The 13,992-nt window shown below is 41.4% G+C and overlaps 2 protein-coding genes across 2 annotated transcripts; both read left to right on the top strand.

The window, feature by feature from the left end:
• Window positions 1-4,398: 4,398 nt before the first annotated feature.
• LOC107749839 (dual specificity testis-specific protein kinase 1-like) lies at window positions 4,399-7,683 on the top strand. Its single transcript, XM_016565027.1, has 5 exons — window positions 4,399-4,493; window positions 4,721-4,804; window positions 5,209-5,295; window positions 5,542-5,644; window positions 6,309-7,683. Exons 1-5 carry the CDS (start codon window positions 4,452-4,454, stop codon window positions 7,379-7,381), a joined length of 1,389 nt encoding a protein of 462 aa, XP_016420513.1. The 5' UTR covers window positions 4,399-4,451; the 3' UTR covers window positions 7,382-7,683.
• A 1,037-nt stretch (window positions 7,684-8,720) lies between these two features.
• On the top strand, window positions 8,721-12,785 carry LOC107749827 (uncharacterized). Its single transcript, XM_016565015.1, has 4 exons — window positions 8,721-8,813; window positions 10,832-10,994; window positions 11,126-11,235; window positions 12,069-12,785. Exons 1-4 carry the CDS (start codon window positions 8,721-8,723, stop codon window positions 12,585-12,587), a joined length of 885 nt encoding a protein of 294 aa, XP_016420501.1. The 3' UTR covers window positions 12,588-12,785.
• The last annotated feature ends 1,207 nt before the right edge of the window (window positions 12,786-13,992 follow it).

The raw sequence follows: 13,992 nt of genomic DNA, 5'->3' as shown, positions 1-13,992 counted from the left end.
TGTGTGTGTGTGTGTGTGTGTTCCAAACAGATGTGTAGGGCTCACACCGGGCACAACAGAGACAGGTCAGGGGCCCCCTCCTGCAGGGGTATAGCTTGCAAGGTTACCACCTGACCTCTAAAAGGAGTGTTGTGTAGCCCAACCTGCAGCTCTGCAAATGTCCGCTAATGAGTCCACTATTTGCTGAAGCTGACAAAGCAGCAACGCCCCTGGTTGAGTGTGCCCTCACTCCCAGTGGGCATGGTAAGCCTCTGGCCTGATTGGCCGTAAGGATCACATCCACAATCCAGTGGGATATCCTTAGTTTGGAGATTGAAGCAGACAAAGGGGCCAATAATGTGGCACAAACAAGAGTTGTTCCATGTCCTCCCTGACTTTGCACAGCGTCCGTGCAATGAGGCTCACTGGGGGAAACTCATATTCACGTAGGCCTGGGCCAGCTTTGTGCCAGTGTGTCCATGCCGAGGGGGCCTTGGTCACGGAAACCACAGTGGGCAATGAGTGGATTCTTGTGAGGCCAGCAGATCTATCTGCGCCTGACCGAATTGACTCCAAAACAGCAGGACCCCCAGGTGGAACCTCCACTAACATCGGAGTGTGACCTGCCGTGAGAGGGAGACTGCTACACAATTGAGGTCGCCTGGAATGCGAGGGGCACACAGAGACCTGAGTCTTTGCTGGCTCCACAGAAAGAGATGGCAGGCAAGGTGTGTGCCTCGGTGCCATGCCCATTTTAGGACTTTGGTATGAAGCCCTTTCTGAAGTGGTCTCATATGCATCAGTCCCAACAGCGTAAGCCCGACTGAGGATGCCATTTGCCTCTGAAAAGTATTTGAGAGGGACTACTATCTTGTACTAGAGCATTTTCAAGCAGTTCAGAGCAGACCGAGCACGATCCTTTGAGAGGTGTGCTGTCATAGTGACCAAGTCCAGTCTACACCGAAAAAAGAGATACTCTGTACTGTACAGGGGAGAGTTTGTCCTTCTCTCAGTTGACCCAAAGTCCTAATCAGTCCCAAATGTTAACATGTATTTGAGGGTTAGCATTATGAAAGGGAGCTTGTAAAAGGCCCAGCTCAGCACCCTTAGCTCCAAGGTTGGTCCGAGCCCCCCACCCTTCTTGGGTACAATGAAGTAGGGGCTGCAAAGGGGCAGAGAATCTGTGTCCAAACAGGCTCTGATGCGCAATTTTAGCACCTGGCCGTCGCACATGGGAGGACCAGAAACGCCGGGAATGTGACTAGGAAAGGAGTAAATAGCTCTTTTAATGACCATCTGGTGACTGTTCTGCCATGTGACAGACAGCCGGAGCCCAGCAGGATCCACCTCCCGTCCCCCCGGCGGAAGTGGAGCTATTCTCGTCAGCTTCCCTCCTCCCTTGGTCGCCCATCTCAGGTTCTCTACGAAGCCCTTTGTGGGTTCTTGGCATCCTGAGGACAGACTGGCGATGTAACCTCCCTGCGAGTGACTGGCCACTGTTTAGACTTGACTGCCGGCTCAGGCTGTTGTGGGGCCTCAGCAGTCCTTGCAGTGGGCCATCCCCGGCAATAAACAGATGGAGGCTGCTGCTTCAGGGGTTCAAGGGTAGAACCTGACCCACACCGAGGCAGGAAGTGTTTAATGGCCTCTGATTTTAGCTGTGGAGAATTGCAGCATAAATTCTTAAATCGTGTCGCCAAAGAGAGCATTGAGAACTCATTTTCTCAGCATCTCGCATCTCTGCCAGATTGAGCCACGGGTGGCGTTCCTTGACCACTGATGTGGACATCGCTCTCCCCAGAGCCTGCGCAGTGACCTTCGTAACCAAGAGAGCATAGTCAGTCGCTGAACGCAGTTCCTGCATGCTCCATGTCAGGACCACCCTTGTGCAGACCCTGGCCTGGATACCTGCAGGACAGCCATGGCGTGCAGAGCGGACACATCTTGTCCAGGATCAGTATAAGCTCTCGCCTCAAAGGATGAGGTAACTTATGCTCTAGACGGGAGCCCCTCCAGGCGGCAGCGTCTTGGACACAAATGCACCGCAATTGCTCTCTCCATCCGGGAAACCCCCATTTATTCCCTCGCTGGACCGCTGTCAAGGGAGGAACCGATGTATCGTGTTATGGCAGAAAGGTGCCTTCCACGATTTCATCAGCTCCTCATGCACTTCCGTGAAGAAAGGAACTGGGGTGGAGCACGGCTGAGTGTCGCACTTGGTCTCCAAGAACCAATCAACTAAGCAAGAGCGCTCGGGACAGGGTGGAGTAGTCTACTCAAGCCTGATGCTCTCTGCTGCCGAGGTAAGCATGGCTGCCATCTCAGCGTCAATCTCAGACTGACACACAGCACCCACACACACTCATCGTCATCACGAGCCACGAATGAGAAATCGAACCCGCACTGTGGCAGGTTCTTAAACTCACCCAGAAACTCTTACTGGAGAACACGTGCGGTTGGAGGAATGAGAGATCCGTGGGAATTCATTCGGCAGAACTGCTCCCGCAAAATCTCCTTGCTCTCCTTCAGTGCACATCGTCTAGGCCATGTTACCCGGAAGTAAAAGGGCCAGGATAAGAAGCAGCTGAGGTGACTCGTGGTCTTTATAAAAAAAGAATGCGAGCCGTGAGTGCAACTTGCCGATGGCCATGTCCTCACAAGAAGAACATAAACCATACACAAAAGCTGCTTCAGTATGGGCATGGCCCAAACACTGAGCACAGCAATCGTGCCTGTCAGAGGGTGAGATGTACAACCCGCAACCAGAAGGACACTGATGGAAAGGCATGTTGTAAACGCACACAAATACATCCGTGAAGCTGTTTTAGAGAAATTGCTCTTTTAAGAGAAAATTTGCTCTATAAGATTGCTGTTGAAGCACCCAGGGGTACTCTTAGTATACTTATCTGTGTATGGGCAAGCTTGTGCCACAGATCCAACAATGAGGAGATTGAAAGGTGAATGCAGTGCTGCATCTCCTAAAGAGACGCTGCAGCATGTCCAGGGCGTGGCCAGCTATGCAAATTTTGCTCGCCAATTTTATTGGCCTTTTCTCAATAAAGTCAGAGGTGTCTGGGCTCCCAAGTGCAACCCCTAGTGTCGGAACTTCAACACAACATCGAAGTAAGTGGCTGAAAGGGAACTATTGGTGTTTTTCCACTGCATGGTATGGCTCTGCACGGTACAGGCTCGGCTCGGTTTGCGTTTCCATTGCAGTTTAGTACCGCTTTTGAGTGGGCGGGATTCTAGACATGTCGTTATAGTTGCGCTGCCTTTTTCAAAACTTTTTCATTCCGCGTCATCCCATCAAGCTTTCGCTGGATCTGCTCCTCTGCTATCAATGAGAGGAATGTCTGTCCTTCCTCAACAGACTACGAAACAGGCATTTTTTTTGTTGTTTAAAAAATGTGCGTTCGTTCAAAAAAAGTTGCGTTCGATCCTTGCTGGCTGTGCTGATTTAATCCAGCGGGTCAAGTGTCTTGTGTCGCAAGTTCAATGATGCAGGTAGTGACTTCTCTCCGGCCAATCAGTGATCAGCAGGGTTTACACGTCACATTTTGGTAATGGTACAGCTCACTTGGAACCTCAGCCGAGGTGGTTTTGAAAAAGGTACCAGGTACTGTACACAATGGAAAACCCCCCAAAAGTGAGCCATGCGGTACCATGCAGTGGAAAAGCGCCATATGTATGCAGCAAGTAGTAAGCTAGTGTTCCATTATGAACACATCCAGTGTGTACATGTGATGTCAGAGTCATAAGGGACTTGTTTTTCACCCTGCATTTGTTTATTTTAATGATGGCTTTGTAAGAAAGTCTGTGTGTGAGAGAGAGAAGTTTTACAGTTGAGCTTAGCCCTGATTTTCTCTGTTTTTATTTCTGTAAATGTTATGTAATGCATATTTTGGTGTGCTTGCAAATGCTTCATGTTTACGTGTAAAACCACGAGTATTTGTACATGTGAGGAAGACGGAGCAGATTGCTAAATGAGGGCTTTTTGGAAAGCTATCCTAAAAAGGAGAAAGTATTTCAGCTGTTTGCTGCGGTAGATTCCCTCACTCTGACTAACCCACATCCCCAAATGGTGTTTACACTGGAGTACTTTACTCCATTTATCTCTCTCTCTTTCCTTGTCTCCACTCTTCCCCTCTGTCTATTTATGCCCAGTACACAGTCCCAGACCAAAATAAAACTGAGGAAGTGTCTCTCAGCAGAGTATGAGTATGCCAGCTAAAATTAAGATCTTACAAGACCTTGTTTTGTTTTATTTTTATACATCCACACACACGTAATCAGGTTGTGGGTTAATGGACTGAGTTTATGGGTGTTAAATTAGGAAATGAGGAGTAATTGTAGAAAGATTAATAGAACTTGTAGGTTCACTTCAAGTAAATGATTTTCCTGTTTTCCCTTTGGCTGTTTTCAGTGATGCGGCAGAGAAACCAAAATTGGCTGTCGTCGGCTCCCCCTACTGGATGGCTCCGGAGGTGCTCAGAGGAGAACGCTACAATGAAAAGGTTGAACACCATATGATTCATTACCCAGATACAGACCAGAGTCCTTTTCAATGACTGTTTCACCCACATTACTTATCAGATTACTGTCATTTTACAATTTCAAATGCAAAGTTGGTGCCATTATTCCCATTGAGTGAGAATATTGTTCTATTAAGTTGATTATTATGTATAGGGTTTTAGATAATGAAAAGAGTTTTTTTTTGTTTGTTTGTTTGTTTTTTTTACAGGTGGATGTATTTGCCTATGGAATTATCCTCTGTGAGATTATTGGCCGGATACAGGCAGATCCTGACTTTCTTCCACGAACTGAGGTGAAAAACTGAACTGAAAGTATCTTAAAAGTTAAAAGAAAAAGTATGAAAAACTACCATTATTCTAAAATTGCTGATAAAGCATTTTATTGGTCTATATCCGTTTGGTTCACCCTTCCACCTGGTCTATGAATATTAGGCCTGTAACAATCTCATGTACTCACTCAGTTTATGAATATGGGTCATAGTTTACTCCATGTGAGATTACAGCACTGCCAATGAAGTCATGCTTTTAAATACAAATCATTGTTTAATTACTGTTTACAACCAAACACTAAACCTATCATTATCAGGATGATTTATTTCTACAGTACAGCTTGTACTCTTCACAGTAGTAACATACAGCTTTGTATCAGCTATGTTGCATTTTTTGAAGTTAGGGTTGTGTGGTGATTGTGTTTCAGGACTTTGGTCTTGATGTGGAGGCCTTTCGGCAGATGGTTGGAGACTGTCCACCTCATTTCTTCAAAGTCACATTCATCTGCTGCAGTGTAAGACCTCTTATCTACTGTCATGAAAGATCACACATTAACATTCATCCTCCTCTATAAATCTCACATGCTGACACATATGCTTACATGTGCAGTTTTTTTTGTTGTTGTTGACCTAGGAGCCTTTCCTTAACAGGGCTTCTAATTCTGCCAAGATACAAATGTATTCTAATCGATTAGTATGACTTCACAAAAATGCGGGCAAAAGTGTTTACATTGAAAAATTCTGTGTTTTTTCCCTCTTAGATGATCCCAGACAGTCGGCCCTCATTCACAGAGGTGGTAGCAGAGCTGGAGAAGATAGTGAGTGATCGAGAGAAGAGTGAATGTATGGAGCCTGATGTACAGGGTGAGTCAGCAAAAAAAATAAAAATTATTTATTTGCAATGCATATATAATGCAAATTCATATAAATAAATCTTTTCAGTGCTAATTTTCAAAGCATGGCATATGTTCGTAATTTAAATCACATTTATGTTTGCTGTAAACAAAGTTGTTTATTGGTCTTAAAGGAATAGTTCACCCAAAAATGAAAATTCTATCATCATTACTCACCCTCATGTTATTCCAAACCAAACCAAGTTTAAGCGTTTGGTTAATCTTCTAAACACAAATTAAGATATTTTTTTTATATTTTTAATAGGTTTCTGTCCCTCCTAATTTAATCTTGTGAAGCCTTGTGAAGAGATGTTATTGCTTTTCATGATGAACCGATTTAATTTAGGCTTTTTATCAATTGAGGGACAGAAACCTCACAGGTTTTATTCAAAATATCGTGATTTTTTTTTTGGGAAGATTAACCAAAGGTTAAAACGACATGAGGGTGAGTAAATTATGACAGAATTTTTGTATTTATTTTTTTAACCATCCCTTTAAATATCTTTTAGTTTCTATTTTAAATTTTAATAATTAAAGTATAGTTTTCGCCTTGAAAATGACCAAAGAAGCTTGCATGGCATTAAAAAACAAACTGAGCCTTAAATTAGTTTTTTTTTTTTTTTCTTCGTTTCCAGACCGGTCATCCTCAAACACAACACCTTTAAGTCGAAAACATTCTCTAAACATTCCCGCTGACCCACGTCTCTGTCGCAGTAAGTCCGATGTGCTCCTCCCTCTGTCTCCTTTCCTGACTGGGACCACACCGATGCGCGTCAACCCCTTCTCCCAGCGCCAAGACCTCAACGGCGGCCGCATCAAGCTCTTTGACACCCCCAGCAAGTCTGTCATTTCCCTCACCTTTGCTCTCCCTCCACCCCCTGACCCCAGCAGCCCTGTCTCCTGTGACAAAGGCCCTCTCCATTTCCACAGACGCAGCCAATCACTGCCCTGCAAGCCAGAAGACATCCAGTCTCTACGTGGTACTGCTGACAATGAGAAATGTGAAAATAATCAAAGTGTTATGGACACGGATGTAAATCCAGTCAATGGAAATTTATTGGACATGGGAAGGGACAGTGTGTTGGCTAAGAGCAACGAGAGTATTGCTGATCTCTCTAATATTAGTGAGGTTTTTAATACACCCGGTGACAGCATTAGGCGTTCAGACCCTAAGCAGGACGACAAGGAGAATAATCTTGAAATGAACAGTCAAGAAGCTGTAGCTGATGACTCTGGTCTTCCATTAAATCTAGAGTTGATGTCTCCAACCCGATTAGATGAAAGCATTGAGGATCCCATGGACTGCACCAACTCTCCTGATACACTAGATAGCGCTGTCGCTACTTCAATCAAAACTTTCTCCAATGGCTGGAGCTCCCCGGTCTCCAACGAGCCGCCCTCATTACATCCTTTACTAGACATGGACAACAACAACGGCACCATCCCTATAAATCAATCTCTGGGATGGGGGGTTATTAACTCCAATGGTGCCACAACCCCTTTTATGCCTCCGGAACAGGAGGAGGTCATAGCCTGTCCGGGTTGCTGCCTCGCAGGGATGAGTTTTCCCTCCATTTGCACACGTGGACCTCGACAAACCCCTTATAAGAACTTGAATGGCGATGCGGCCGCGAAAAGGCTTCTGTGCAAAGCTTTGCCACCCTCGCCTACAGAGCCAAACATTGCTCTGCCTAGCACACAGACATAAAAGATGCATGCTGTATAGGTGAAGCGCTACCTTTAAAGTGGATGCTACTGCTTAATGCACTCAAACTAAAATCAAGCTGAAATATGTCATTCTGGAGAGAAAGAAAACGCTATGTATTACTGTTTAGACTAAGTGGATCATTTAGTATTCTGATCTCATGTCCTAGTCCTCTAAACTTGAACACTCCCATAGGTTTTAATGCCTTTCCAAAGACATGTGTTGTCAATATTTTTGTTATTTTTACAGTTATTTGAACATTTATGAAAATACTTTGAGAATGGGAAAAAAATAATATATTATTTTATTAATGACATTAAATGACATGGACAAAGTACTAACAGGCTATGTTGTGTTTATGGAAGATATGAGTCACACTATCTGTAATATAGTAACTCTACATTTTACATTATATGTGTCAAATGGTATAACGGATGCAAAGCCTTCATGGGGTACTGTATGCAATGTTTATTTCATGTTTATTCTGTGTGTGTGTGTGTATATATATATATATCTATATCTATATCTGTCTCTGTTTAGTTGTCATTTCAGACATCTTGATAGTTAAAATATATATATATATATATATATAGATATAGATATAGATATAGATATATATATATCTATATCTGTCTCTGTTTGTGTGTGTGTGTAGAAAACCGTTCAGAAATTTGGGGTCAGTTTTTTTTATTTATTTATTTTTTTTTAGCAAGGAATAACAATATTAATTTCATTAAATTGACAAAACTGACAGTCAAGACTGACAAGTCAATGAAAATAATTTTTTGACTTGATGTGCTTCGGTCCTGAATGTATCAGGTTTTCCACAAAAATATTAAACCGCACAAATGTTTTCAGCATTGATAATGTGATATTGATATTGACTGATAATTGCAAATTGAACAAATAAATCCAGCTTAGGTGAGTAGAAGTGATTTCTTTTGAGACTCATTTAAAAAATCTTGCCCCAAACTTTTGAACAGTAGCATTTGTAGATTAGAACAACTATAAGTTATATATTTACAGTGGAGATCGAAATTAGAAAACAACCTACAATTTCCTGAATTTCAGGGTCACTGTTTAGTCCTATTTGAAGTTCTAACAGGAGTAGAAGGGCAGTTTAAGCAGATTTCATAAATTAATAGTATTCTGAAGCACAGCATAAAAAAATTACATATTTGAAAGAGAACTCAATATTCTGATTCTGATCAATATTACAGAACACTTACAGATACCTCCTTGTTATTTGGTGTTAATCTGGCACCTGGTGTTAATTTTTTTAATTCTATGACAAACCCTATTTAACTGGCAGCATTCCTCTAATTTTCACTAAGATTGCAAGATGGCAGTGCGCTGTAAGGGGACTGAAACCTTGCGACAGGAGGTTGTCCAGATGAAGACCAAAGGGATGCCCCTTTCAGCCATTGCAAGAGAAGTTGGTCATTCCAAATCGGTGATTTCTAGAATATTGCAGCTTTACAATGACACTAATTCATTCAAGTCTCCCAAAAAGGTTGATTGTCTATGTAAGACAAATGCACGAGAATACCGGATAATACGGAGATTCTCAGTGGGGAATCGGCTCACTGCAGCTGGAATTGCTTGCCAGTTGACTGAAAAGGCACACTGAAAATGTGATGAGAGCAAGGCTAATTTATTTGGGTCAGATGGGAAACATGTTCAGCATCAAACTGGGAAAAGACAACAACGAGTGCATAAAGTCAGTGAAAGGTGGAGGAGGAAGTGTCAGGTCAAGGTTTGGGGTAAGTTTTCTGCAGCAGGAGTTGGGCCACTTTGCAGCTACATGGCAGGGTGAATGCAAATGTTTATCAGAACCTCCTTCAGCAACATGCGGTACCTTCCCTGCAAGCATCTCCCAATCAGCCTGCAATTTTCATGCAAGACAATGTCCCCGTCACACTGCAAAACAGGTAAAGCAGTTCCTTGAAGCTAACAACATTGAAATGAAATAATGAAACGGCCGGCCCAGAGATCTGAACCCAACTGAAAATCTCTGGAGAATCATTGGCAACAAAGTTATGGGTAAGAAACCCACTACAGTTAGTGAACCATGGAAGAGAGTGGATCAAGACCAGCGCAGTGTGAGAAACTAGTGATATCCTGCAGCCGCAGATCTGCTGAAGTCACTCAAAGCAGGGGCCTCTACACTTCCTACTAATTTCTGACAGCTGTAACCCTCCAACATTTTAGTTGTAATCATCTTCTGTGCTACAGTGATTACAGTTCTCTAATTTTATTCGGTGTTTTCCACAAAATAAAGACTTTTGTTGAAATCCCTTGGTATTTTGTCAAAATGTTAGTATAACAGTGGTATAACCTACAGCTAATATTCCTTCATATTTTGAGCGGTGACGATTATCAATATTTCAGAAAAAAAATCAACTATTTATACATTGTTCTCTAATTCTGGTCTCCACTGTATGTGTAGCTGTAAAATAAATCTGAATTATAATATTTATGAATTGCTATAATCTAATAATATTTCTGATACCATTTCCTCTAGAGAGAGCTTTTGTTCTCTTCTCCAGTTCTGTTTCTGTGAGTGGGTTCAGTCCCTGTGTGGTTTTGTGGCATAAGTTATGCTGTGACAGCTGTCCTCTTCTCACTTTTTCTGTTCAGCCACTGAAAGTAACAGCTAATGAAATCTCTCCATTCTTTTGTTTAAGGTAAAGTGTATTTTTTTTAACCTCATTATAAATAGTTAATATTTTTGTCAGTCAGCTTTGTAGAGATATTATCAGCCAAGGCATTTGGATAAGCTATTTATTTGTATTTATTTATTTATTTTCATAAAATAGCATGCTGTTGTGGGGATGCCTGTCGCTCTCCTACACTTATGTTTCTTTCTGTTGGTGTTGAATGTAGGTGAGTGTACATTGTACGTGTGAATTAGTAGTTTTTATTTATTTTTTTTGTCTTTCATCTGGTGCACTGTAGCCTATGTTCTCAGATCATGTCTGTTACACACAGGTGCAACATGTTCTTGTTTTCATGTTTTGTTCAGAGTCTGTAGTCTCTGTCTGTGACATCAGAGTGCATACGATCAATTTCGGATGCCATCTTGAATGGGATTGCCCTGATGCCAACCCTAAAACGACTTACACTGTCTTGAGCAAGACACACGGGTGAGTGTCATCTACACACAAAAGGAGTTTAGATACACGAGTAACTATGAATGATATGGAAGATATTGTTTAGGGGAGAAATGAGAGTGTGGAGCAGCAGAGCACTGAGGTGAGAGGTGAAACTGGGTGGTTTAGCAATAAACCACAGTGAGAAACAATCCAGGCTCATCGTTTTCATCTTTACATCCCTTTACCCCATTTTTTCCCCTTTAACCTCTGTTTGTTCATTTATTTCTTTACAGTAGTGTTTACATTTAGATTAAAAATTAGAGTTCCATTTTATTTTTTTCATTCATTTTTCTTAAAGGCATACACCGCTGAAGTGATGCTTGAAAACCCATTCAAGGTGGAATTTGGTTTTCTTACACCAGGGCAAGTGTACTGTGCTGTGGCGAACTTCACAGCTGAGGGTGTACTGACCTCTTCTCCCCCGAGCCTCCCGCAGTGTGTTTACATACCAGCAAAGCTCGGTGTGCATTATTTTTACACAAAGCGTTTTTACTTATTTTGTGGTATAATGATTCAAGACACACTTATTTGTTTGCACATGTGTGCATTGGTTGCCTGCACTCATGCATGTGTGTGTTTGTGTGTTCTTCAGAAAGCCTCATCGTCATAATTGTGTGTGCTGTTCTCATCGTTCTTGGCCTAGTATTTTTTCTGGTCTGGAGAAAGTGTTCCTCTTCTGAACGTCCGCTGCCCAGATCTTTGGTACTGAACTTACATGAGCACGATTGCAAGTGTGTTTTTGCTTTTATAAGTTAATATTGAGTAATTTACATTTTAATTAAACAACAAAAGGGAGTATTTTTTTATTTTAAAAAGATGAAACTGGTTCCCATTAAAAGATCTTGTGGTCCTGCACCAGGGAACAGGGTTAGGGTTAGGTTTAATATATTAAAGTATATATTAATAACTTGTTTTTATTTAAAACAATACCATTCTTGAAACATAAGTAATCACCAAATCAATTAATTTGAGACAGCACTACTCCCAGTTTGTTGTTAAAAAAAGCAGCTTTGTCATTATTACAGGCAGAAATCAAGTCAAAAAGGTAGAGAACCACAGCTCTACAGAGGTACACGGAAGCCCATAGAAAATTATTTTTGTGTTCCCATTTGCTCCAAGACTAAAAGAAATAATCAGCTATTGCATTTTCACGACTTTCCTCAATAGGAAAAAAATATAGAGATTTACAATGTTATGTAATGCAGAAATGTGTCATCAGTCTTATAAGGGTCCATATAAGCACTCTTGGAACAACAGTCATCCAATCAAATTGTACTTTTACTTTTGTATGATATACAGTAAAGGAAGCTCCACTAGCTGTATATTGCAAAGCATTTTAGTCATTCTTAGTACCAATAAAAGCAGTGACTCTAAGGAGCTCTCCAAAACCTTCTAATGCAGAAGCATTTTTTGTTTGTTTAATCTGTCACAAACCATTTTAACTGGATTCAGTGCATTTATGAACTAAGTATAATTTTTAATGACCATCTTAGGTGTTTTACATTTAAAATACAAACCATGTTGTGTGCTTTCAGGCTTTACTTCGAGACCTGGAACTTCAGAATGAGACTTTCATTGACTCCAGTAAGGTTGCACCACACAACGAGAGCTCTGAGGGTGACCACGTTTCTGTTGTATCCTTCTCTGACTTCACACTCATGGACAACCAGTCATCTTACTACAACACCCAAAGCCTGGGCAACGGCTATTACACAAGCCCCATCGTGCACAATCCAGACTGCATTGAGGAATCTGTGGGGTCTGAAGAGTTGAGCACAGAAGTCCAACACGACGAGTGTCGTCTATTATCATCACATCCAGTTCTAGAGGCAGAGCAGGCATGTCCACATCAGAATCAGTGTGAGGAGACTCCAAACATCCCTCTGAGCTCAGTGCGAGTGAAACGTATTCAACAGGACGAGACGTCAACTGAACACCCAGAGCAGTCTGAAGATGTCATATGGGGAAAACTGAATGTGAGACCAATGGAAACATCCAAGCAAATTGAAACTCTTGATGTTTTTTTCCAAAAGGTTGAATACAACGTTTTTTAGACTCGAGATATGGAATTGCTTTGGGTACAATTTTTAATACCCGCTTTTTTGGTGCTGTTAATTTGTGATAGTGTGATTCTGCCCTTTCGCCCACTAACTATTGTCATTGCTAAAGTTGCAATGAATGGAAGTAGCGACAGATCTTTTCTTCTGTATTGTGATGTACATCTGAGTGTTAATGCTTAATGAAAAGTAAAGACAAGGACTTAATTCTGTTTATCGGTTGTTGTTTGGAAATGGAGTTTGCAGAAGTCCAACATCATCAGAGAGTTGTTTCCGTTTTCACCTGAAGATCCTTTTATGACATTTTGAATCAAAATAATTGTCATTTTTAAGAAGGAAAGCATGCTGACTTTAATATTATATATCCTCCATCTTAGTCTGGGTGGCTTAGGTCGGGTCAGATTAAGTTCAGCACGTATTCCCTTTACTGTAAGGGAATACAGTGTCACGTCATGCACGTTCCTCATGCATGTGTACATCAATGGTCAAATGTCGCTGACCTGAATCTAGCAGTCATTATTACTGCCCTTTGTGGTTTGTTTGGGATCCCCCCTACAGTTCAGTGACTCAGAGCACTATAAATCCTTACGCTGTCCCAATGAGGAGCAGTGTTATTTTTGGGTAACTGTGAGTAAAAGGTATGCTTTCTGTATGGCTTGATTCATTGTTTTAATGTAAAAAAAAAATTTGGATCCATATTTTTTTACTTCTGACTCAGAGTTGCCCTATTTTGTCTCTCATTTTCTGCGGACCGTGTCTCACAGTTAACCACGCTAAGGTGCACAATTTCTGGAACAGTTATGGAAATGCTCCCAGGAAACTCGTGAGACTCTAGGTTCTGGAAAATGTATTGTAGCACGTATGTTGCTTTTGTATAGTTGCTTTGTATATAAGTATGCATGCTTTCTTCTTATTTCCTCCTTTGTGAGAATGTGTATGTGGACTCGACTTCAATTCTGTGAGGTCTAATTGGTTGTTGAATTTTGCTACTGTAACAGTGAAGGGAAATTTGTTGTAGAATAATAGTTTTTTTTTTTTTTTACTTTTTGTGAAGCCATAACCATGCGTGGCAATTATGCCGCCACCTCCAAATGAATTTCTAAAATGCAGATATTCACTGCTATTGCACTCAACAGATGACTCGAGTTTTAAATGTCAAGTTTCTTGTTGACCAAATGTAGCAGAATGGAAAGAAGTCCGTATGGGTTAAGTTCAGCTTTAATAAACCACAGCCCACAAGCATGAAAGACAACATGCATACACATATACCGTAGGCCCAAAAAAAGAAAAAAAAAGAAACGCAAGCTAAACCTGTACTTAAATTTCTTACCAAATATCATGTATATTCTTCATCACTATATATATTTTTTGGTATCTTTCTTCATAACTGCAAGTATTAATT

The sequence above is a fragment of the Sinocyclocheilus rhinocerous genome, unplaced genomic scaffold (genome assembly GCF_001515625.1).
Source record: "Sinocyclocheilus rhinocerous isolate Xijiao unplaced genomic scaffold, SAMN03320098_v1.1 scaffold1131, whole genome shotgun sequence".
In the NCBI taxonomy this organism is placed as follows: Eukaryota; Metazoa; Chordata; class Actinopteri; order Cypriniformes; family Cyprinidae; genus Sinocyclocheilus; species Sinocyclocheilus rhinocerous.
Note: the sequence above shows the minus strand (reverse complement) of the source record. Positions and strands in the feature narration are given on the sequence as shown.

What these genes read in the sequence shown, in the direction of transcription:
- LOC107749839 (XM_016565027.1), top strand. Translation starts at nt 4,452, where the DNA reads ATGGCTCCGGAGGTGCTCAGAGGAGAACGCTACAATGAAAAG. An exon ending in GAGAACGCTACAATGAAAAG is followed by an intron (nt 4,494 to 4,720) that starts GTTGAACACCAT and finishes TTTTTTTTACAG; the next exon opens with GTGGATGTATTTGCCTATGG. An exon ending in TATGGAGCCTGATGTACAGG is followed by an intron (nt 5,645 to 6,308) that starts GTGAGTCAGCAA and finishes CTTCGTTTCCAG; the next exon opens with ACCGGTCATCCTCAAACACA.
- LOC107749827 (XM_016565015.1), top strand. Translation starts at nt 8,721, where the DNA reads ATGGCAGTGCGCTGTAAGGGGACTGAAACCTTGCGACAGGAGGTTGTC. An exon ending in TTTCAGCCATTGCAAGAGAA is followed by an intron (nt 8,814 to 10,831) that starts GTTGGTCATTCC and finishes TTTTTCTTAAAG; the next exon opens with GCATACACCGCTGAAGTGAT. An exon ending in GTCCGCTGCCCAGATCTTTG is followed by an intron (nt 11,236 to 12,068) that starts GTACTGAACTTA and finishes GTGTGCTTTCAG; the next exon opens with GCTTTACTTCGAGACCTGGA.